Here is a 22058-nt window from a genome sequence, read left to right as displayed (position 1 = left end):
ACAACCTTGATGGCAGAAAGTGAAGAGGAATTAAAGAACCTTTTAATGAGGGTGAAAGAGGAGAGCGCAAAATATGGTCTGAAGCTCAACATCAAAAAAACGAAGATCATGGCCACTGGGCCCATCACCTCCTGGCAAATAGATGGGGAAGAAATGGAGGCAGTGAGAGATTTTACTTTCTTGGGCTCCATGATCAGTGCAGATGGTGACAGCAGCCACGAAATTAAAAGACGCCTGCTCCTTGGGAGAAAGGCGATGGCAAGCCTAGACAACATCTTAAAAAGCAGAGACATCACCTTGCCAACAAAGGTCCGTATAGTAAAAGCCATGGTTTTCCCAGTAGTGATGTATGGAAGTGAGAGCTGGACCATAAAGAAGGCTGATCGCCGAAGAATTGATGCTTTTGAATTATGGTGCTGGAGGAGACTCTTGAGAGTCCCATGGACTGCAAGAAGATCAAACCTCTCCATTCTGAAGGAAATCAGCCCTGAGTGCTCACTGGAAGGACAGATCGTGAAGCTGAGGCTCCAATACTTTGGCCACCTCATGAGAAGAGAGGACTCCCTGGAAAAGACCCTGATGTTGGGAAAGATGGAGGGCACAAGGAGAAGGGGACGACAGAGAATGAGATGGTTGGATGGTGTTCTTGAAGCCACTAGCATGAGTTTGATCAAACTGCGGGAGGCAGTGGAGGACAGAAGTGCCTGGCGTGCTCTGGTCCATGGGGTCACGAAGAGTCGGACACGACTAAACGACTAAACAACAACAAATATAGCAATAAAATTATATGTCTGGGTTGTTGTTTAGTCGTGTCCGACTCTTCGTGACCCCATGGACCAGAGCACGCCAGGCACTCCTGTCGTCCACTTCCTCCTGCAGTTTGGTCAAACTCATGCTGGTAGCTTCGAGAACACTTTCCAACCATCTTGTCCTCTGTCGTCCCCTTCTCCTTGTGCCCTCCACCTTTCCCAGCATCAGGGTCTTTTCCAGGGAGTCTTCTCTTCTCATGAGGTGGCCAAAGTATTGGAGCCTCAGCTTCAGGATCTGTCCTTCCAAGTGAGCACTCAGGGCTGATTTCCTTAAGAATGGATAGGTTTGATCTTCTTGCAGTCCATGGGACTCTCAAGAGTCTCCTCCAGCACCAGAATTCAAAAGCATCAATTCTTCGGCGATCAGCCACCTTTATGGTCCAGCTCTCACTTCCATACATCACTACTGGAAAAAATGTCTGGGTAGACTTGCCTAAACAAACAAACAAACAAACATTAGCAAACGTTTGTCCTACATAAACCTTGAAGGAAGGCGACTCTTCTCCTGCAAGGGTTAAGCTGCTTCTCCCCTTGACCCCTTTCCCTGAAAGGGTTACAGTGGAGCTCCTCCTCCCTCTAAAGTACACAAACCTCGTTCCCAGCAGGCTTTGCGAAGTTTGGCTTTCCCCCAATCAAACAAAGAAGGCTGGAGCTTTTCGAACAGCTGCTGCAGCCTCGTCAGCAGCCCCGGGACTGTGCAAAGTTGGGGAGAAGGGCGGCGTAAGTTTGGAGCGTTGCTGCTGCTTAGTCCAGGCTGTGCAGAACCGAAGCACTCGGGGTTAGAGAGGTGCAAAAAGAGCATTTGAGTTGGCGGAGCGGCGTTTCTCCTCTTAGCAGCGCGACCCTTTATGAAGCAGCCGGAACAGTTTTGAACAGAAGGAGGCTATGAAGATTGCAACTTTACACCAATTTAGAGAATGAGATCTGCGTGGGAGTAACATATGGTTAAGCGTGCAGAGTATAGCTTTGCACACCTGGCTGGCATGGAGATCGCCTCTTCGGTCAAGATTTGGTGAAGGGCGCTTTGTATTTTGGCAGGTTTGTCTCTTTGCTCTCATCGTTTGTTATTAAATTGTGCAGAAATCGCGGGTAGGTTTTTGTTGTTGTTTTGTCCATCACCAAACAAACAAAAAGGAACCCCCGGGTAATACCTTTGGTATCAATGCTAATGTTAGCAATAAACATCTACAAAGGAGCGAGGAAGTTTCCCCCGAATTAATCAAAACCTTTTAGGCTATAATTCTCTTGTCTGCTTACCTGATGTAAGCCCCATTGAACTGGACGGGGTTTACTTTTGACTGGGCATGCAGACTGTGCAGTTAACTCTTCTTAGTTTACAATCCCGAGTAATAAAAGAGAGCTCTCTTGGAAAGATTCGAACTTGAATGTCGGGGTATAAATAGAAACAGAAATAACACATATTTCACCTGGCTAGAAAATAAAGCACACACACATTCAGTCTTACTTATGTAACTTGCATGCCAGCTGCAGTAGAAAACGGAATATGTACATTTATTTTTGTTGGCATCTGTCTGTCCCAAAAGACAATGGAGTGCACCTCCTGGGCTGAAGCCAAACCACTGCCACTAGGCGCAAGCCTGGGCAGTGTGTTAATGTAATCCTAGGTACCGTATGTCTACTCAGAAATATCTCCCTCTGAGTTAAATGGGACCTTCTTCCAGGTTAGACATGTTTAAAGATTGCAGCCTAAAACCCTAACAATCTCTTCCTGCCGGACTCTTTATTTATTTTGCTTCACATTCAGCTTGGTGAGGAGCTCTGATGAACTCTAAATATTTTGTGCACCTCATTGTGACCTTTTAATTAGGCTTGATTATTAAAATATAGGAAGACATACAGATCATACAGTTCATTCAACAGATTTTTCTTAGCTTTCAACGTAAATAATGCAGCAGAACCTGTAATCCCTGATGATTATGTACCCTCGGGCAAGAAGCCAGTTTAGGAGAAATAGGATTGTGGGTTACACTCCTAACAAATGACAGCTTCAGGGATTCTAAGTGTACCTTCTTATATGTTGTATAACTCTTTAATAAGTGTTGCCTAACAGTAAAATCTTCTGTTTTCTTAGTGTAGTATCTTAACTGCTGTGTTTAACGAGCCAACCCACTGCAGTTAATAAAGGAATATTATGTCTCCTGGTAACATTCCACTAGCTAGGCAACGGTTTGAACATTATAAGGGCTTTAGCTGCTTGTTCATCCTAATCTAGGGTGTAAAGGAAAATAGAAAAAAGCTGCCATTAATAATACATTTAAACATCAATACATTCATCTTAGTTTGTACATATAGATCAATATGTGCCATCCAGATGTCCTAATATGTCTTCAAATGAAGTTGGTGTTCATAGAAAGTGCACTAAAATGTTGCAAGGACTTTAAGGTCATCAGACCACTGCACAGTAGATGGTGCATATTTATTGTTCCAGGCTTCTAGTGACCATTAGGACATGTAAAATCTATTATTGTTGTTCTGCCATTAAGCAGCATACAATAGAAATATAATTTAAAAGTACATGAACATCTGCAAATTTCTAGGATTTTGCCAGTGCAAAATTGATAAGGATAACATCTTTGGACCAAAAAGAAAATATCACCGGACATGCCCACAGGGTTAGGGTTTTAACTGCTATCAAAAATTGATAGTCTACTTTCCCTGGGCTGGAGACATTTATTACATTTGGATAATGAAACATATCTATTGTTAGTGCTTATTACAGGAGAAAATGGTATTGGCCTTTGTAGATTTTAGTCTACCTAAAATAACACAGTAACCAGTTCCTTGGCCCAGGTGGAAGCTTCCAGGCAGCTGTGAACCCCTAGACTTCTCTCTCAACCCTTAAACCTTCATTGAAAAGGGAAAACTGCTGTACCTCCTCTAAATTGTAAGTCAGAGAGCTCAGATGGTATTTTGCTTTCTTTCCTTGGGATAACCAGATTGTCTTTAGGTTAAAGCTTCTTTGAAAGGTTGTAATGACATATAATTAGGTGGACTCTGATCCTGTAGAAATACTCCCACTGTCGTGAATCTGTTCAAAAGAGATCCTTGCAACATCACAATTCACTTCTAGGGCAAATAACCCATGAATTCTGTACAATGTGTACTGTTTGAAATGTGTCTGTACAGGCCTGGCTTTTGGCCTACAAAAGTGCATCGTTGCTGTGGCATCATCTGTAAAAAAACATTCTCTAACTTTGAAAGCTTGTTGTGGCAACATGAGTAACAATTCACACATTTCCTTGAATGTCCTCCTAACAGGGCAGAGAACCATAGAGGCAAAGCTTAGTTTCTGAAGACTCTACATAGACAAAATGCTCTAGAAATGGTGTGTAGGATGTTATTAAGCAATGAGGGAAATGTGACCCTCCAGGCCTCTCTATGTGGCCCCATATACCTTCCTCTGGCCATGCCACTCACCAACCCTACTTCATTCCTTGCTGTCTTGGAGTGTTTTGGGTTGTTTTGGCTGGAATGTGTCCATAAGCTCTGATACTGCTTCTTGTTGGCTGGATGAAAAATAGAGGAGGGCTGGTTGTAGAAACTAGTCTACTCTGCAGAGGTAAAATCTGCATTCATTGCTCTGCCCGCTTCTGAAGCCCCTGCCCAGATGGAAATGAGGCCCTTAGTTTAAGAAAAGTCCCTTCCCCGTCCCCCAAACTGGGGTGTCAAGATCTGGGACAGAGCATGCCTCTCTTCCACTTGGTGGTCAACCTTGCTGGATTTTACTTTGCTGCCATCTGAGCCCCCAGGCCCTGCTACAGTAAACAATTCACAGCGCTTTTGATAAGTGCACAGCTGCTTATCCTGTAATATTGTCACTTGCTTTGTCCTTGGAATTTGTTTAAGTGCTGTGGGGCTGGCTAACAGTGTGGCCCTCCAGAGGCATTTATTTATTTAGCAGCATTTATATTCACTTAGTTTGCAATAAAATCCCTAAGTACTTTCCATAAAATGATATAAAATAGCAACGAAAACAGCAGACATAATAAAATGACCAAATTATCGTTAAAATCAACAGATGTTAGAAACAAATGTACGCAATAAGACCAGTGTCATTGGGCTCCCAACTCCTATCGGCTTTACCAGCATGGCCAACAGCTGGGAGTTGTGATCCAACACCACCTGGAAGGCCACAGGGTAGCTATCCTGGTTTGTGTGATCATAGGGGAAACCTGAAGTTAGGAAGCTACCTAATTCTCAGCCAGATGGTCCATCTAGGTGTTCAGAAGCAGCCACCAGATAGAGCCCTATTCTCTCTTTCCCTCTCCCTCTCTCCTTTGTGTCTTAATGAGAACAATTTTATTCTATCCTTGTTTGTTTGTTTTCTCTTCCAGCACAAAGTTCTGCTTAAGAAACAGAAAACTGCAAGAAATCAGAGAGGGATTTTCCCAGCGTGGCTTCTCTTCTTGTGTGGGCATTGAGTGGACAGGGTTAGACTGATGCTGTTAACTCCCGGGGCCCAAGGGTTACTGGAGTCTTCCTTTGCTACAGAAAAAGGATATATGTTTTTTAACTTCCTGCCCATCTTCTGAAGGGGAGATATAAATCCAAAAATACACAAGTGTTTGTTCCATGGAAAAGACCATTGGCCAGCTCAGGAGCTGGTGATCTTTGCTGGATTTCAGAATGGATTTAACCTTTGCAGTGGCTTTCTATAGGACGGGGCAACAGTGATCGTGACCTTGGAAGGAACACTGGTTGTTTCCCCAGCACCATTTTGCCTGTTTGACTTGCTAATCTAGCAGCGTCCACATCAGGGTCTCTGTTGGCTGTTAATGTACCCTACCTTGAAAACGCCGTATTCTTCTGGAATGTAGCCACTGTCCATTTGACCAAAGGAAGAGGCCAAAGTCCTTGGCCCCACCATGGGTCGCTTAGATGACCATGCCAAGAAACGGATTGTGGAGCTGCGCAAAGCCGGCTTGAGTTTCCGCAAGATCAAAAAGGTGCTGGAGCTGGACAACATCCGGGTCACCCCGCAAGCCATCTACCTGTTCCTTAAGCGCAAGAACGTGGAGCCCAGCCAGCCCCCACCTGTCTCTTTTCTGCAACCTGCTCTCGAGAATGGAAGCAGGAAGACTCTTGTGGACCAAGCTGGCTGGGAGGACAACCAGCTCTGGAAGTTACTGCAGGAAAACGAGACTGAGCACCATGGGCAGAGAGAGGCTGCTGGCTCTGTGGCAGGAGTTGACCCAAGCTATGAGGTGCCACCTTGTAACGGCCATTGTGATGGCGAGGAGCACATCAAAATAATTAGCGTGACTTCCTTGAGCAAGGATGGAGGGCCATTTGGGAAGCAGAGTGCCTCCCATGAGGGCCTCTCCAGCGGATCTCAGCTGGGCCAGAATATGGGTAAAGCTTTGCACAGCCTCTTTGTTCACATGTGCTTCTGGCTTCTGCTTGAGGCCTGTTTAAGAAAACTTCCACAACCTTTGCTCACAGCAACCACCGTCTGCAAGTGCAGGCTGTCAGGGGTCCACTTTCTATGGGTTTCTGGGCTGGAGGGTGAGTGAAGGTTTAGTAGCACTTCTAAGGGGTAATAGCTTCTAGTTTATTTCTGAGTGCCATGTGACCTATGAAGCCCTTAATGGCCAGGGCTTAAGGCAGCAATGGGGTAACACCAAACCCATGGGCCTAATTCGTCCTGGCACACTGTCCCAATTTGGCCCATGAGGCTGTTCCCCAGAAACTGCTCCCACTTGCCCCACACTTGTCATGTGTGAACATTCGTGTGGGGCAGGTACAGACTTTGCTGCAAATTTCTTTGCAAGTGGGGCTTCCTGTCAGTGCCTATTGGCTAATCAGCACTGATGGAGAGTTCAAAGGCGATTGACAGCACTAAGGAACACATTAAAAATAAATGAATCAATTAACAATTATGGGAAGATGCATTCTTAATTGTCTGCATAGGCTTGGAGGAAGATAAGAGTTTTCAGGTGTTTAAAGGTTGAAACAGAAGGCAGCTGCCAATTCTCCATGGACAGAGTATTCCATAGCACTGGACTGGCAAGAACACTGAAGGCTCTGTTTTGTGTTGATGTCAAATGAGCCTCACCAACTTGGGAGACAGCCATCAACACACCTGCAGATGATCTCAGTGATCAAGCTAAGGGTTCAGGCCGTCCCTAAGGTACCCTGGACCTAAGTTGTTCATGGCTGTGTAAATCAATACAAGGACCCTAATCCTGGCTTGGCAGCAGATGAGCAGCCAGTGCAGATGTTTAGCAATGGTATCACACGTTCCTGGCCATGTGTCTCCATCAGCACATCTGGGAGGCACCATATTGGTTTGCTACCCTGCTTTTCTCTGTTGGGATGATCCTGAGGCACCTCCACTTCTTTCTCTTCTTCACTTCCAGGTGACAACTGCCCAGGGCCAAAACCTTCTGTGCCGCCCAGCTGCTTGACTCCATTTGCACCTGCAGTTCCTCAGCATAATCTGAATGGCAAAGGGAAGGCCTTTCTGCCTCCTGCCCGGAATCCTGCCTTGATTGTGAAGAGGAAGATCGTAGGCCGGGCCATCCATCTCCAGAAAAAGGTGGGAAGGGCACAGAGAGGGTGAGAGAGAGAGAGAGAGAGAGAGATGAGCATGATTGGAAGCCCAGAATAGAATCCCAAGTTAGCCCTATTATTCTTGAGTAGTTTCATGCAACCCCTAGAGCAGTAGGAAGGATGGGTCTGGTGTCCTTCAGTGGGGTATGAGAGCTGATTCCCCCCCCCCGTCCCCCACATGTAGGAACCAATGTGACCCTTTGGATTCAGATAGTGCATGGGTAGACCAGTCTGAAAAGCCCGGGACACAAATTTTCATGGCCCTCTAGTGACTATGGTGGCTCATTTACCAGAAATACCGGTAAAGTAGGTAGCTGTGTTGGTTTGATGCAGTCAAAGTGTGCATGCACATGAAAGCTTATACCCAGAACAAACTTAGTTGGTCTCTAAAGTGCTACTGAACAATTTTTAAATTTTTATTTATTTATGCATTCAGAAATAATGTATTTAGTGTTAACTCTGGAAGTTGTATACTCGATTCTGACCAGACCAAGCCTCCTAGAGCAAAATATACACAGGGTGGATGCAGGATGGAGAGAAGTGCTGCATGAGTGTCAAACCTCTGCATTGTATCTAGCCAAGTGTTACTCAGAGTAGACATATTGAAAGTGACTGGAGACGACCCCCTTGCCTTTTGCGTGGCTGGGATGTAGTTCGCTCCCAGAAGGGAATGTGGCCCTTGAACTGAACGAAAGGTTCCCCACCTGCACTTTTTTCATCTTCTGGAAGTACAGCTCTTAAGCAGAAACTGAGTCTTCTCCCTTGTCCGTTAGGCAAATGTACAGAACGGGCAGAATTCATCTGGTTCTACACCCAGTTTGCCTTTCACGGTGAGGGTGCAGCCAACTGGCCATCCTTCCAGGGGGACAACTCCTGTCCCGGTGGCATCTTCTGGCTGCTCTGCACATGTAAGTGATGTAGAGTTTGCGTGCTTTAATAGCGATATATGTCAGAAAGAGTAAAGGCTCCCAAGCAAAAGGAGGTTGATTGTTTTTGGGGGGAGGCGGGGGTGGGAGTTGAAGGATTGTGTGCATTGAGGTGGTAAGAGAGTCTGTAAGAACTTCAGAACCCAGTTGGGGAAGAGTTAGGGCAGGGGGCCACTGACCTTTTGGGAAATGCTTGGAATTTTGAGAAAGTGCCATGGGCACCAGTCACAAAATGGCTGCCATGAGGGCATGGGGGTAATTGCCACATCATCTTAAAGGGAAGAGACAGAGACAGGGCCACAAAATGGTGTGGGCGTGCTCTCCCTCTCCCCTTGCAACAATGGGGGGGAGGCAGCTACATCAGCCACCACCATGCTCACTCGCAGAGAGAAGCTCTTTGCACCTCTCCTCTGAACAGAGGGTAAAATGCCAACCCAGTGAAATATTGACATGTTTTAAGGGGGCGTGTTCAAAGTAGGAGAAGCTGAGACGGTACAAACAGGAATTGAGGAGGAAGAGCAAACAATCCCTGGTGTTTGGTGGATTTCAGAGGGGATATTTATGAAGACCTGCTGCAAACGCCAGAGGAGGCATCCTGGCACTTGTGATGTTTGTGACTCCTGAACTAGAGTCTTTAATTGAAGAAGAGAATAACTATTTGGTGATCCTACCGTGTTATGTACTGAAGTTCTCACCCTGGGCCAGCAGGGGGATACTGTAGATAGTTATGCAAATGAAGGATCGAAAGTGACATTCAGTGATTGGATAGTTTTAGAAAGTTGTTACAGTAATGTGGTACTGGAGCTCTATATAAGCAGGCTGACTGAGCCCTTCAGTTCAGTTCTGTCCTGGCCTGTGAATAAACAAGAGCTGTTTGAAGAATCGCTGTGTCGTCTGATATGTTCACCCATAACTTAACACGCCATTTCTTCTTCTTTTTTGGATTCCCCCTTCCCTTTCTAGACTAAAGATGCCGGTACTCAGACTTGTACATTTAACCCCACCTACCCTCCCGTTCATCAGAATCCTCAGTGGGGATCTCAGATGACTACTTCCTTGGTCCCTACTGCCAACCCTCAGCCACTTGCAGAGAAACTGGATACAGTGCACACTGAGGTCCAGAAGCTTGCGCAGGCTGTGCATATGGTGCTGGAGCGCCAGTGCCGACTGGAGCGCCAACAGGAGCAGCAGCAGCGCTTCCAACAGGAGCTTCTCATGACGCTGCAGCAGCTCAGCTCCACTGTTGGCCACGGGGCGATCCCTGCCCATGCCCCCTGTACTCCTTACAACGTGGCTGACCCCTCGCCACCCTTGCCAAGCTTCAGCCAGTTCAAGATGGAGCTTATCTGACCAAGGACTACGGGGATGGCAGTGGAGGTAATGAGTGAGCTGTTTTATGTTCTAAGTGTAGCGTATTTTTCGCTCTATAGGACGCACCAGACGATAAAACGCATCTAAGATGCAAGGAAAAGAAATTCTGAATCCCAGAAGCCAGAACAGCAAGAGGGATCTGGCTTCTAGGATAGCCTCTTGCTGTTCTGGCTTCTGGGTTAGCCACTGAAGCCTCTCCCGGGCAGCGGGATGAAGGATCCCCCTGCCTGGAAGAGGCTGCACGCAGGTAAGCTGCCCTCTGTACCTTCCCCCATCTCCCGCAATAACCATGCGCTCTTTAAAGGGAGTGCGGTTCTTGGGGGCTTTTCTGGGAGGTGGGGGAAGGGACAGAGCCCCCCACTTCCCACAAGAGCTCCCGCTGCCCTCCGGAGGCTTCACGGGCTGCCCCAGAAGCCAGAACAGCGAGACGGAGTGTTCTGGCTTCTGGGGCAGCCCGTGAAGCCTCCGGAGGGCAGCACACACATTTTCCCTTACTTTTTAGGAGGGAAAAAGTGCGTCTTATAGAGCGAAAAATACGGTATGTCTTTCGCACCTGGCTACGGTTAGTAGATCTGCAGGTTCTAGAAAAACACACACGCTAAATCCTGCAAGTCCAACTCGTATGGCAGGGGCAGTTGCAAAGTAAATGGGGTCAGAACAGCCTTTGCATACCTGAATGCCCTTCAGGTGTTTAGGACTACAGTTACAATCAGTCACAGCCAGCATAGGGCAGCATGCTGGCAAAGGCTGGGTGTGAGCTGTGTCCCAATTCTTTGTGGGATACCTTGCACAGGATTGGTTGGGGAGTACCTTGTCCCTTATGACCTGTATCAAGGCCCTGTGCAACCACGTTCAGAATAAAATTGTCTATTTACACACGTGTGCCTTGTTTTCATAATTTGTTCTTTTTTAAAATTACTATTTTTAAATATAAACTTCACATTGCAGTAAGTTAAATAAATCAAAAAGGGAAGACAGATTACAATGAGTATTGAATTAATGTGGCTAGATTAGATATTTTCCTATGTTGGTTTTTTTTAATAAAAATTGCCATTGCAGAAAATACATGAAGATTTGGCTACAAGTTGTAGAACAGTGTTTTATAAGTTTGGATCAAAACATACATAAAAGCATAATGTTCATAATTGTTATACAGAGAGGTTTTATTTTTGCACAGTTCAGAAATGGAAATACACCTGTTTTGGTTTCATTGCACCTCCAGCAATGTGTGTTTGGATTGTCTTCACATATCTGACTTCTGTTTTTAACCAGATTTTTCTTGGGAAGCCGTTCTGTACTTACCTGCGTTCTTGGAAACACAACAGGAACCTCACTTTCCCCTCGCACTTGTCAATATAACTTACTGTGCCCTTAAGCAAAAAGGCACATGTTTTTGTCTAAGGCTTCTTCACCTTAATAAAACAGCACAAAGAAACTTAAGACAGGTTTTTACTGCCCAAAACCAAATACCACTGCATCATAGGGGTGTAGTAAAATGCCACAAAGCAAATCCACATGTGTCAAAAGGGCATGTAAAGCTGCAGTCTTATACACAATTAACCTGAGCACAATATCTATGGGGCACCACATAACACTACCTCTGCCCTAAATGGGAGCCTATGCAGTTGGGCTACCTCTGGCACCGTGGTACTAATAACACTGGTACGTTCTATTTACCCCCCACCCCAAGCTTCTGTAGGGACAACACAAATAATAAAGAGCAGCGCTTGCTCTTTGCAGTATGCATGATGCCCAAGCATGTGGAACAGGGTGCCAATGGGACCCTGGCACCCAAACAACCCCCCCCCCCGCCAAAATTATTATGGGAAGAAGTGTCCTTTTGTAGCCCATAGACTGCTTGTGTAAGCTTGGTTGTTGTGCCCACAACAATGGTTTCTGTGGTTTGTAAATGCACCCGTAGGTCAAAAAATGTGGCCATCGCAGTACTGAAAGGCTTAGCAGTGAAGCTAAAAGGAAAGGGACCCCTGACCATTAGGTCCAGTCGTGACTGACTCTGGGGTTGCGGTGCTCATCTCGCTTTATTGGCCGAGGAAGCCGGCGTACAGCTTCCAGGTCATGTGGCCAGCATGACTAAGCCGCTTCTGGCGAACCAGAGCAGTGCACGGAAACGCCGTTTACCTTCCCGCTGGAGCGGTACCTATTTATCTACTTGCACTTTGACGTGCTTTCGAACTGCTAGGTTGGCAGGAGCTGGGACTGAGCAACGGGAGCTCACCCTGTCGCGGGGATTCAACCACCAACCTTCTGATCGGCAACCCACAGCGCCACCCGCGTCCATCAGTGAAGTTAGTCGTTACTGAACCAGCAGAATGTTTCTGCAGCATAATAAACACCAGGTGCTGTAGTGTGGGGGGTGACCAGCAGAGGGCAGTAGCTGATCAAAACACAGGACCCTCGCTCTCTCCAGTCCCATGTGCGAATACAAGCACCATATAAAATCTTGAAGATAGAAACAAACAAACAAACAAACAAACAGGAAAACGCTGGTGCAAACTAGTGGCTCAAAAGGGGCCTATACAGAGCAGGGAATTACGGAGGTAAAGAAAAAGGATGGAGGAGAGATGCATTTGGTGCCAAGTGTCCCAACTCTTCTTTGGTTTGCTTCTAGGGGAGAATGAAATGTTGCAACACATAAACCCTTTCCTAAGGGTTTTTTTGCCTCTGACTCAGCCATAGGAAGCTGCCTATCAAGACATTAGGCCATCTAGCTCACTACTGTCTACACTGGAAGGCAGTGACTCTCCAGGATTTCAGGCAGGGGTCTTGCCCAGCCCTAACTGGAGATGCCAGGGATTGAACCTGGGACCTTCTGCATGCTAAGATGTGCTCTACCACTGACCCACAGCTCTTGCCACATACGAAATCAAACTCTCTGCCCATCTAGCCCAGTACTTTCTACTCTTGACTGGCAGCAGCCCTCCAGGTTCTTGGCAGATGCCTTTCACAGCACCTGATCTTTGGTCCTTTTAAACGGAAGATGCCATTGGTTCTAGCGCCACCTACTGTTGGCCCTCCCTACCTTCTGCCTTACCAGTCCCAATGTGGACCAGCCACGCTGGAAGAGAATTATAACCCTGTATACACAAAACAAAGCAAAACCAAGGCTATGAAAATCTTCAAAACTCCCACCACTACCACCACATACTCAAGAGCAGTGGGGAGACAAAGCAGAAAATGTTCTGGAAACACAGTTTCATGCATCTCTCAGTAAGGATGGGAAGTAAACAAACAACAACAATAAATAAACCCAGGACTTTTCAAACGTCCAATGTTACATTCTTGGTCCGTGTGTGCAATTGCTGGACAATCAGCACAGCTGCTTTTCAGAGGTTTTTGCTGCTTCTCATCAGTTACAGAAATAGCTTTTTCCTGGTGAAGGCTGTTCCCAGGAGAGTCAGACTCACAGCGGTCGTTCAGCTCAATGGTGGTGTAATTCTGAGGCCGTCTGGGGAGGAGGGGAAACACACACAGACACCAGAGGAAATAAGTTAAAGGAAAGTGGCATGACTTTTATTTGTTTAATCGGACGGGGAAGCGACGCAAAGCAACCGTTAATTGCATTGCTTCGCGTACAGTGCTTTCATTATTGCAAACCAGAACATTTTGTAACAAGGCTATGCATTTAGAAAAATACTTTCCTGGTTTTTGCTTAGAGTCTGAACACACTGTAGATTCCAAACGGGTGGGGGTGTCAGTACAGGCATGGAATTTATTCTTAGACTCAGAAAACTGTATAGTTAGAAGGGACTCAAAGAGTAATCTAATCCAACCCCCTGCAACTCAGGGTCTTTTTCCTGAATCGTAGAACAGGACCAAATCCATGTATGAAGGGGGCCTAATAAGCACCCCTATGTCTGCACAGATCCAAATATCAGCAGGCAGCCCTTTTTCCCCTCCTGTTTATTTATGGCTGGAGGTGGGGGCAGATGGGAGGGCTTGCTGCTAAAGAAGGATGCCACTGATGTTAGCTCAATGGCAGGACATCTGCTTTGCATGCAGAATGTCCCAGGTTCAATCCCTAGCATCTCCAGGTAAGACTAGGAGAGAGCACTGCTTGAAACCCTGGAGAGCGGCTGCCATCAATGCAGAGACAATACTGAGTTAGATGGAGTCGATAGAAGGCAGCTTCCCATGTCTGTCTGATGAACATCAGGCAGCCACCCGTATGTTGTGGGACCACAACTCCCATCATCACCCCTGGCCTTTGGCCATGCCGGTTGGGGCTGATGGGAGCTGGAGTCCAGCTACATCTGGAGAACATCACATTCACAACCTCTGCATTCCCCATTTGGGCACAAAAATCACGATGTCTGTTGCATGCACCAAAAGCAGCGGGGGGTGGGATGTGTCAGGAAGGGCCGCTTTGCAGCTGCTTAAGGGTGGTGCCTGCTGATGCTGAACTTGAGGCAAGGACGAAGGCTGAGCAAGAGAATGAGAGCATTGCGGTGGAGAATTGGGGAAGTCAGTTCGTTGCACAAGAGCATCAAATCCACTTTAATTGCACAACCTGCATTTGCCGGTATGTGATTTGAATCCACCCCAAAGCAGCAGCAATCTGGAAGCATCTCCAATGGGATGCCAATGGGAGGATTTTACTGTTGCTATTTGCCATGCAGATGCATCTATTTTCCCCCCACACCTGCATTTCCCCCCTGGATGTTAGCGGAGGAGGAAAGCGTTAAACCTTCCCTCCTGCAGCATTGTGGTCCCTATTTGGAACAACACAAACAGAGTGTTGTACCCAATGTTAGTCCTACTCAGAGTAGACCCATTAAAAGTGTTTATTATACCCTCCCTTTCATCCTAAGGTCCCAGGGTGGGTTACAACATTAAAACACAAGATTAAAAACAGTCTAAAACAAGTTCCGAACATAAAAAAGAAAGTGGCTCCTAAAACTATACACCTCAAGTGTCAGAAGCCGGGGGTAAAGAGGTGCCTTGTCATCATTCACCAGAAGCTGCACAATGAAGGTGCCAGACACACCTCTGTGGGGAGGGAGTTCCACAGCTTAGGGGCCACCACAGAGAAGGTCCTCTCCCACACTGCCGCCTCAGCACCTGAGATGGTCTGTAGGGAAGGAGGTGGTTCTTCAGATATTTGAGGCCTGAGTCATTTAGTCATTAAGACATAGTCCACTTATCATTAATTTCAATGGGCCGACTCTGAGGAGGACTTAGTTGGATACACCCCAGAGCTTCAATTTCTTTGATGACAAATGGACACCTGATATCACTTCAAGCATTGGATTTAAAGTAATGTAGAGTTAGTCCCTTATACCCAGAAAGCTTTAAAGCATTTCATTTCCTGAAACAGGCTGAGTAGAAGAAGACTTGCCATGCTAGAGTCTGAAAAACCCTGCTGTAGACAGACAAAATAAAGCAACACAGCAAAAACAGACACACAAAGGGGTGGAGGAAACGGGAACTTGAGTTGTGGGGAAGCTTGTTGAAAAGCCCCTTCGGGTTTTTTAGTTTAGTTAAAACGTTTTAAGCAGCTACTGCAACATGCTTGAATTTCCAAGTGAGGAAGCAGAAAGTTGCAGGAAGCAAAATGGGGTGGGGGGAGGACCATTAGGATGGATTCTGCGTAATGTACACAAACTTCCCTTGTAAATTTACATAAAGAGAACCCTACCATAAAGGAGTGTGACATTATAACTAACTGAGGCTAACACGTTTGTTAGGGGAACTGTAAAACAAACACACTCTGTACTGCTGAGGAATTAGTTTGTAACAGAGTACATGGAGAACACAGAGTGCTTTGTTTCACGTTTTTAAGCAAAACATGTTAGGCTTAATAAATTACAATTTATTGCACTGAAGATTTGAGGAACTCTTCTTGTTCCTTCTTAGCTGATTCTTCTTTTTCTCCCTCCTTTTCTTTCACAAACAGCTAGGCAATGGCTGCCTCTGGATGGTCATATCTCAGCTTAATAAAGCAAGACAGGAATGAGCTTTGTGCCCTTGCATTCAAGAGACCTCCTGTTTTCTCCAAACCAAGAAACTATGGTTACCACCTTCAGAACAAGCCAGGATCTTAGATTAACTTCTAACCATGGTTTAAACTGGCTTGCTCTGAAGCTAGGAACCATTGTTTCCTGAAGAATCAGGAAACAATGGCCAATTGGAGACTTCTGCATCGCGTTCAGGTGTGCCACAAAGGAAGGAGAGAAGAGGCTACATTCCAAGGGCACACGGCTTATTCAGATCATTAGAACCGGGCCATTAACATAGTAGGTCTAATGTACATTTATCTTTGCTATTATTATTTTACTGCTTTTATACAGCAACTCCACTTTCTGGATGGCTCACTAAGCAAAAAATGAAAATGAAAATTGTAATGCAACATTAAAATATAGTATAAAATGATAAGAACTAAAACATATTGGAAAACATATGGGATTGGGGGGGCAACTCCTATCTCTTGCGGGGGCGCAATTAGTGCCAGCACCGTGCGTTAAGAGTTTGGGTGTAATCTTCGACACCTCCCTTTCCATGGAGGCGCAGATTGCAGCTATAACAAAGGCGGCATTTCCCCATCTCCGCCAAGCTAAGCAGTTGGCTCCTTACCTCTCTCGCCCTGACCTAGCCACTGTGATCCACGCGACGGTCACCTCCAGACTGGATTATTGTAACTCGCTCTACGTGGGGCTGCCCTTGAGACTGACCCAGAAACTCCAGCGGGTGCAGAATGCTGCAGCGAGACTCTTTACGAGGTCTTCGCTGCGAGATCACATTCACCCGGTGCTACACCAGCTGCACTGGCTCCCGGTGGAGTACAGGATCAGGTTTAAGGTGCTGGTTTTAACCTTTAAAGCCCTATACGGCCTAGGACCCTCGTACCTACGGGACCGCCTCTCCTGGTATGCCCCACAGAGAAACTTACGGTCTTCAAATAAAAACATCTTGAAGGTCCCAGGCCACAGAGAAGTTAGGCTGGCCTCAACTAGAGCCAGGGCTTTTTCGGCTGTGGCTCCGATCTGGTGGAACACTCTGTCACAAGAAACCAGGGCCCTGCGGGACTTGACATCTTTCCGCAGGGCCTGCAAGACAGAGCTCTTCCACCAGGCCTTTGGCCAGGGCACAGCCTGACTCCCTCCCTCGGCAATCTTCGCGGAGCTCTGGCCCAATGGTTGCCAGTGGCCTGAATCAATTAATTTTATAATGAATGATTTTAGAGTGTTGTTTATGCTATACTTTTATACTGTTTTATTGTTGTTAGCCGCCCTGAGCCCGGCTTCAGCTGGGGAGGGCGGGATATAAATAAAATTTATTATTATCATTATTAACAATTTTAAATTAATTTTTTAATTGAGCCTGCCTCAATTTCATGGCTTTCCAGTGCCAGGAAGAATGAGTGCCAATTACCCACTTTTACAGTCCATAATTCACCCTTCTAGGTGGTCTCTAGTTGATCTCCCAAGCACTAGGAGAGCAGACGGGTAGGAGGGCTGTGTATGGCAGAGTAAGAACTGCAGTGGAATTTCAATCTGGTTTGTTAGACCCTCCAAAATATTCAGGGGGCTCAGGCAAAGGCTGGCACACAAACCGGAAAGCAGAACTGCCGTTGCTCCTTACCTTTTGATGCAATAGAAAGCTGTTCCAGCTAACAGCAGTACAAGAAAGATGGACCCCACAACAATGAGAGCAATCTCCCAGGCTTGAAATGAAGCTAAGAAAAAAAGAAAAGGAGGGGGAATAATTATTATCAGTCTGTCTTGGTGAGCTCCCTACAGCTTTGGAGATAGCTTTCTAGAGACAGGTTCAAGAGACAGGTTCAATTTCAGGCATCTCAACAGAGCGCCACTGCCGAACAGAACATTTTTAGCCTCCGCTAAAAAATGTATTTATTAAAGGTTTTTAAACACTAAAACGATTCAAACCCCAACATAATCTTTACCTTTACATACATAAAGGTAAAGTACACATATAAATTTATATATTTAATATATTTTCCTGCTACACCACAATGATCACTAAGCAACACGACCTACAGGTGAATTTACATCCTCATTGTCATTTGGTGTATGCAGGTTGGAGAGAATCTACACAGAATAGATGTTATTCTTTCCAAAGTATGCAATGAGGATAAACTGTTCATCTATGTATCTTCCTACCCACCCATCCCCGCCTCCCAACATGATATCTGGAATGTTTTGATTGTTTGGTATTAGTTAGCTTGTTTTAATGTTCTGTCAGTATTATTTAATTTTAAAGTCAAACAAAATAATCTGGGCGCTTCTCGTGTCGCCACTTCCTCGCAGCCATGTGGGCCATTTCCCCATCCGCTCACCCTCAGACCTCTGCGCTGTTTTCCCCAGAGATGCACATGCAGCATTCGCTTTGAGGGGCTTCCCGTCCACGGCAAAGGGGTGGGGACTTGAGGAAAAGTGAGAATGCCACTGAACGAGGCGCTGACGCTGCTCAGGTGACCTGGCCCACACCTGGCCAGAGACTTTCAGGGTGGAATTAAGGCAGGTGAATGTAACCCCTATATGGGAAGACAAAAAAGAGGAATCATAGAATCATAGAGTTGGAAGAGACCACAAGGGCCACCGAGTCCAACCCCCTGCCAAGCAGGAAACACCATCAGAGCACTCCTGACATATGGTTGTCAAGCCTCTGCTTAAAGACCTCCAAAGAAGGAGACTCCACCACACTCCTTGGCAGCAAATTCCACTGTCAAACAGCGCTTACTGTCAGTAGTTGGAGCAGCGGGGGTCTGGTTCAGTTCAGAATTACCAAAGAGAGAGCGGGGGGCGGGGCGGGGTTATATAGCATCAAACCAAACCTAGGATAGGGCTGTAACAGAAAGACAAGGTTGTGTGAAAGAAGAGTGTCTACAGATATACGGTACCTAACCACCATGATCCTTTGCCCCTGCTTCACTCCTGTTAACTTCACTCTTCTGATTTTTTCTTTATTTTTTTTTACACCTTTCTTCTAAGGAGTTCTATTTTTATCTTCACCATTTTTACCCTCACAACAACCCTGGGAGGGAGGTTAAACTGAGAGATGTTGGGTTGGCTCAAAATCACCTGGTGATTGTCATGGCTGAGTGGGGATTCAAACCCTGGTCTCCCATGTCATAGTCAAGCATTACATCACACTAGCTCTCAATATTTCCTGTTTCAGTAAGTTTTATTAGATGTGAGTTGTTGTTGTTACATTTCTATCCCACTCCCCCCCCCCCAAGAGCTCAAGGTAGCATACACAGCACTCTCTTTCTCTCAGTTTTATCTTCACAACAGCCCTGTGAGGTAGCCTAGGCTGCGAGACAGTCGCTGACTGAAGATAATTAAGCAAGCTTCATGGCTGAGGGGATTTGGACCCTGGTCTCCCAGGCCCTAGGGACGCAGGTGGCGCTGTGGGTAAAACCTCAGTGCCTAGGACTTGCCCATCGTATGGTTGGCGGTTCGAATCCCCGCGGCGGGGTGAGCTCCCGTCGTTCGTCCCAGCTCCTGCCCACCTAGCAGTTCGAAAGCACCCCTAAGTGCAAGTAGATAAATAGGTACCACTTTATAGCGGTGAAATATACTCAGAGTCGCAAAGTGATTTCATGCTCTTTATTCAGCTCATAGTGGTGAGGAGGAATGAATGAATGTCCCCTCACAGTATCTGCTTTATATACATTATTTACACAATGGGCTGCACATGATTGGCTAATTCCGGAATTCTACTGTAAGCCAATCAGGTTGTGGATTCACTTCTATCTGGAGCCGGATTGGGTGGGTCCTGCCAACCAATCATACTGCTGCATTGTTCTAGGACCAATCAGACTGCTGCATTCTGAATCCTATTGTTCTAGGACCAATCAGACTGCTGCATTTTGGATCCTATTGTTCTAGGACCAATCAGACTGCTGCATTTTGGATCCTATTCAACTCAGTACATAACAAGCGGGAAGGTAAAGGGCGTTTCTGTGCGCTGCGCTGGTGCTGGCTCGCCAGAGCAGCTTCGTCACGCTGGCCACGTGACCCGGAAGTGTCTTCGGACAGCGTTGGCTCCCAGCCTCTTAAGCGAGATGAGCACGCAACCCCAGAGTCGGTCATGACTGGCCCGTACGGGCAGGGGTACCTTTACCTTTACTTTACCTCCCAGGCCCTAGTCCAACACTTCTAACCACTACTTTACACTGGCTCCAGGTGACTTGTATACCTGCCCCCATTGTAATTCTGATGGGCTGTCTGCTTTTTTTGGTCTGTTTAAAGCGCCATTTGTACAACCGGAGCTGCATCTGCACCATACATTTAAAGCACTTGAACTGCTTTCCCCCCCCCCAAAGCATTCTGGGAATTGTAGTTTGCTAAGGGTGCAAAGCATTGTTAGGCGACCCTAAAATACTGAAGCTGAAAAGAGCAGCATAAAACACTTCAGGCCAGCAAACCAAACCACAAAATCAAATGTATCACAATTCTTTTAAATAAATAAATGAATAATAATAATAAAAAATTTAAAGTAGCAGTATCAATTTAAAATCCATCCGACATTCTTTACCCAAAGGTAGATTTAAATACAAAAGTCTATTAAGCCTCTTCTAAAAGAAAGCAGGGAGGAAAACAAAAACACCTCTCAAAGTAAATATGTGAAAATTATTTATACAAGGGAAGGGGAATTGGTGGCCCTCCAGAGGTTACAGAACTATAACTCCCATACGCCCCAGCAAGCAGGACCAGGGATGATGGGAGTTGAAGTTCATCAGGAGGCCTAAGGGTTCCCCACACCTGACTCATATAAACTTTGTGAGCTGCAGCAACAGCTGTCTGCACTAGGCAGCTAACAAATCTTAAGTTCCTATGAAAGTTGGATGACATTTTGACACAGACCGTGTAGGTAGCATTGGCAGATGCCACAGAAGCAGCTCTCCTCCATGGATCTCACTAATGCTTGCTGGAGACTTGCCAACATCTGTGGGTTCTGAGGCCACATGGAACAATCTGCCAGGAGGAGGAGGAGGAATTAAGAGATATTGAGCCAATCCCCTTTGCAACAACGTGGTTCATGCAAAACACACAGCAGAGAGGGCCAATGCTCTTTTCTTTACTTTTCTTTTAAAAAATCAATTTTTAAAACAAATACAGTGGTGCTCCGCAAGACGAATGCCTCGCAAGACGGAAAACCCGCTAGACAAAAGGGTTTTCCGTTTCTGAGCTGCTTCGCAAGACGATTTTCCCTATGGGCTTGCTTTGCAAGACGAAAACGTCTTGCAAGTGTTCCGATTTTTTTCCGCTCCCCCCCCTTTTCTAAGCCGCTAATAGTCTTTTAGCCGCTAATCTGCTAAGCCTTTAATAGCCGCTAAGCCTTTAATAGCCGCTAAACTGCTAATAGCGCTAAGCCGCTAATAGGGTTGCTTCGCAAGACGAAAAAACCGCTAGACGAAGAGACTCGCGGAACGGATTAATTTCGTCTTGCGAGGCACCACTGTATTTATTTATTAAATGTTTCTAAGGTGAAAATTAAAAATTAAACAAATGTTATGAACATAACAGACGTAGGACAGCTCAATACAGCAGTCTTAACATTTCCCTCCCCCTTTATGTTTTCTTTACAGGGTTTCGTTACAAAGTTTTAATTCATCGTCACAACCACCCTGCGATGTGGGTTAGGCTGAGAGGTAACAACTGGCCCAAGGTCACCCAGTTAGCTTCATGGTTGAGTGGGGATTTGAACCCTGGTCCCCCATGCCCTAGTGCAGGGGTCAGCAAACTTTTTCAGCAAGGGGCCGGTCCACTGTCCCTCAGACCTTGTGGGGGACCGGACTATATATTTTTTTTGGGGGGGGAATGAACAAATTCCTATGCCCCACAAATAACCCAGAGATGCATTTTAAATAAAAGGACACATTCTACTCATGTAAAAACAAGCTGATTCCTGGGCCAGATTTAGAAGGCGATTGGGCCGGATCCGGTCCCCAGGCCTTAGTTTGCCAATCCATGCCCTAGTGTGACACTGTGGCCACACTGGCTTTCCTGAATACACTGCCTGTTCTTTTGTTTGGAGGTCAGCAGTATCCTATATCACCTTTCCACCCTCACAAGAAAAAGAAGATAAACTTCTCTTACTGGGAGTCAGCAGGCAGATTTCAAGATTCAGGAAGAGAGATTCCTGTGGGCAGTGATTCTCCGAGGCAGGAGTGGGGTCAGAGACTGCATAGATTTTGTCGCAGGAGGGACAGCGACTCAAGGACAGCGGTCTGCAAAGGAAACAGAAAATCAACGAGAGTTCCCCGTGAGATTTCAAAAACATATACATTTATTTCAACTTGGCATCAATTTATTGCATATGTTAAAGAAAAACAACATAACCTTCCCCCTTCTACTTCATAAAATCATAGATCGGTAGATTTCGAAGGGACCTC

At 46.1% G+C, this 22058-nt stretch overlaps 2 protein-coding genes across 8 annotated transcripts in view; one reads left to right on the top strand and one right to left on the bottom strand.

Annotated features, from left to right (window-relative positions):
- The window catches only part of LOC309519245 (uncharacterized protein), a 97583-nt gene that overhangs the window by 59280 nt on the left and 16245 nt on the right, over positions 1-22058 (bottom strand). For 2 of the 3 annotated variants that reach the window (XM_082200041.1, XM_082200042.1), the window contains exons 10-14: positions 21763-21893; positions 20527-20637; positions 17994-18191; positions 17279-17372; positions 10759-13145 (exon numbers count right to left, since the gene is read on the bottom strand). In XM_082200041.1, the coding sequence (XP_082056167.1) occupies positions 12905-13145; positions 17279-17372; positions 17994-18191; positions 20527-20637; positions 21763-21893 (775 nt within the window). In that variant the 3' untranslated portion in view covers positions 10759-12904. Of the gene's footprint in view, positions 1-10758; positions 13146-17278; positions 17373-17993; positions 18192-20526; positions 20638-21762; positions 21894-22058 lie in introns of those variants that run through there. The other variant, XR_014213769.1, reaches the window with a different exon arrangement.
- Positions 1425-10557, top strand: LOC309519291 (uncharacterized protein). 5 transcript variants are annotated; one of them, XM_082200141.1, is made up of 6 exons: positions 1425-1847; positions 3621-3714; positions 5165-6182; positions 7190-7368; positions 8156-8290; positions 9272-10557. In XM_082200141.1, exons 3-6 carry the CDS (start codon positions 5696-5698, stop codon positions 9656-9658), a joined length of 1188 nt encoding a protein of 395 aa, XP_082056267.1. In that variant the 5' UTR covers positions 1425-1847; positions 3621-3714; positions 5165-5695; the 3' UTR covers positions 9659-10557. The 5 variants fall into 5 exon arrangements, with proteins under 5 accessions (XP_082056267.1, XP_082056266.1, XP_082056265.1 ...); XM_082200140.1 differs by having other exon boundaries at positions 3550-3714; XM_082200142.1 differs by lacking the exon at positions 3621-3714 and having other exon boundaries at positions 1434-1529; positions 1580-1847.

Source organism: Podarcis vaucheri, assembly GCF_965113315.1.
Source record: "Podarcis vaucheri genome assembly, chromosome: 14".
Lineage (NCBI taxonomy): Eukaryota > Metazoa > Chordata > Lepidosauria > Squamata > Lacertidae > Podarcis > Podarcis vaucheri.
The sequence above is the reverse complement of the archived record's forward strand: the minus strand, read 5'-3'. Positions and strand labels throughout refer to the sequence as shown.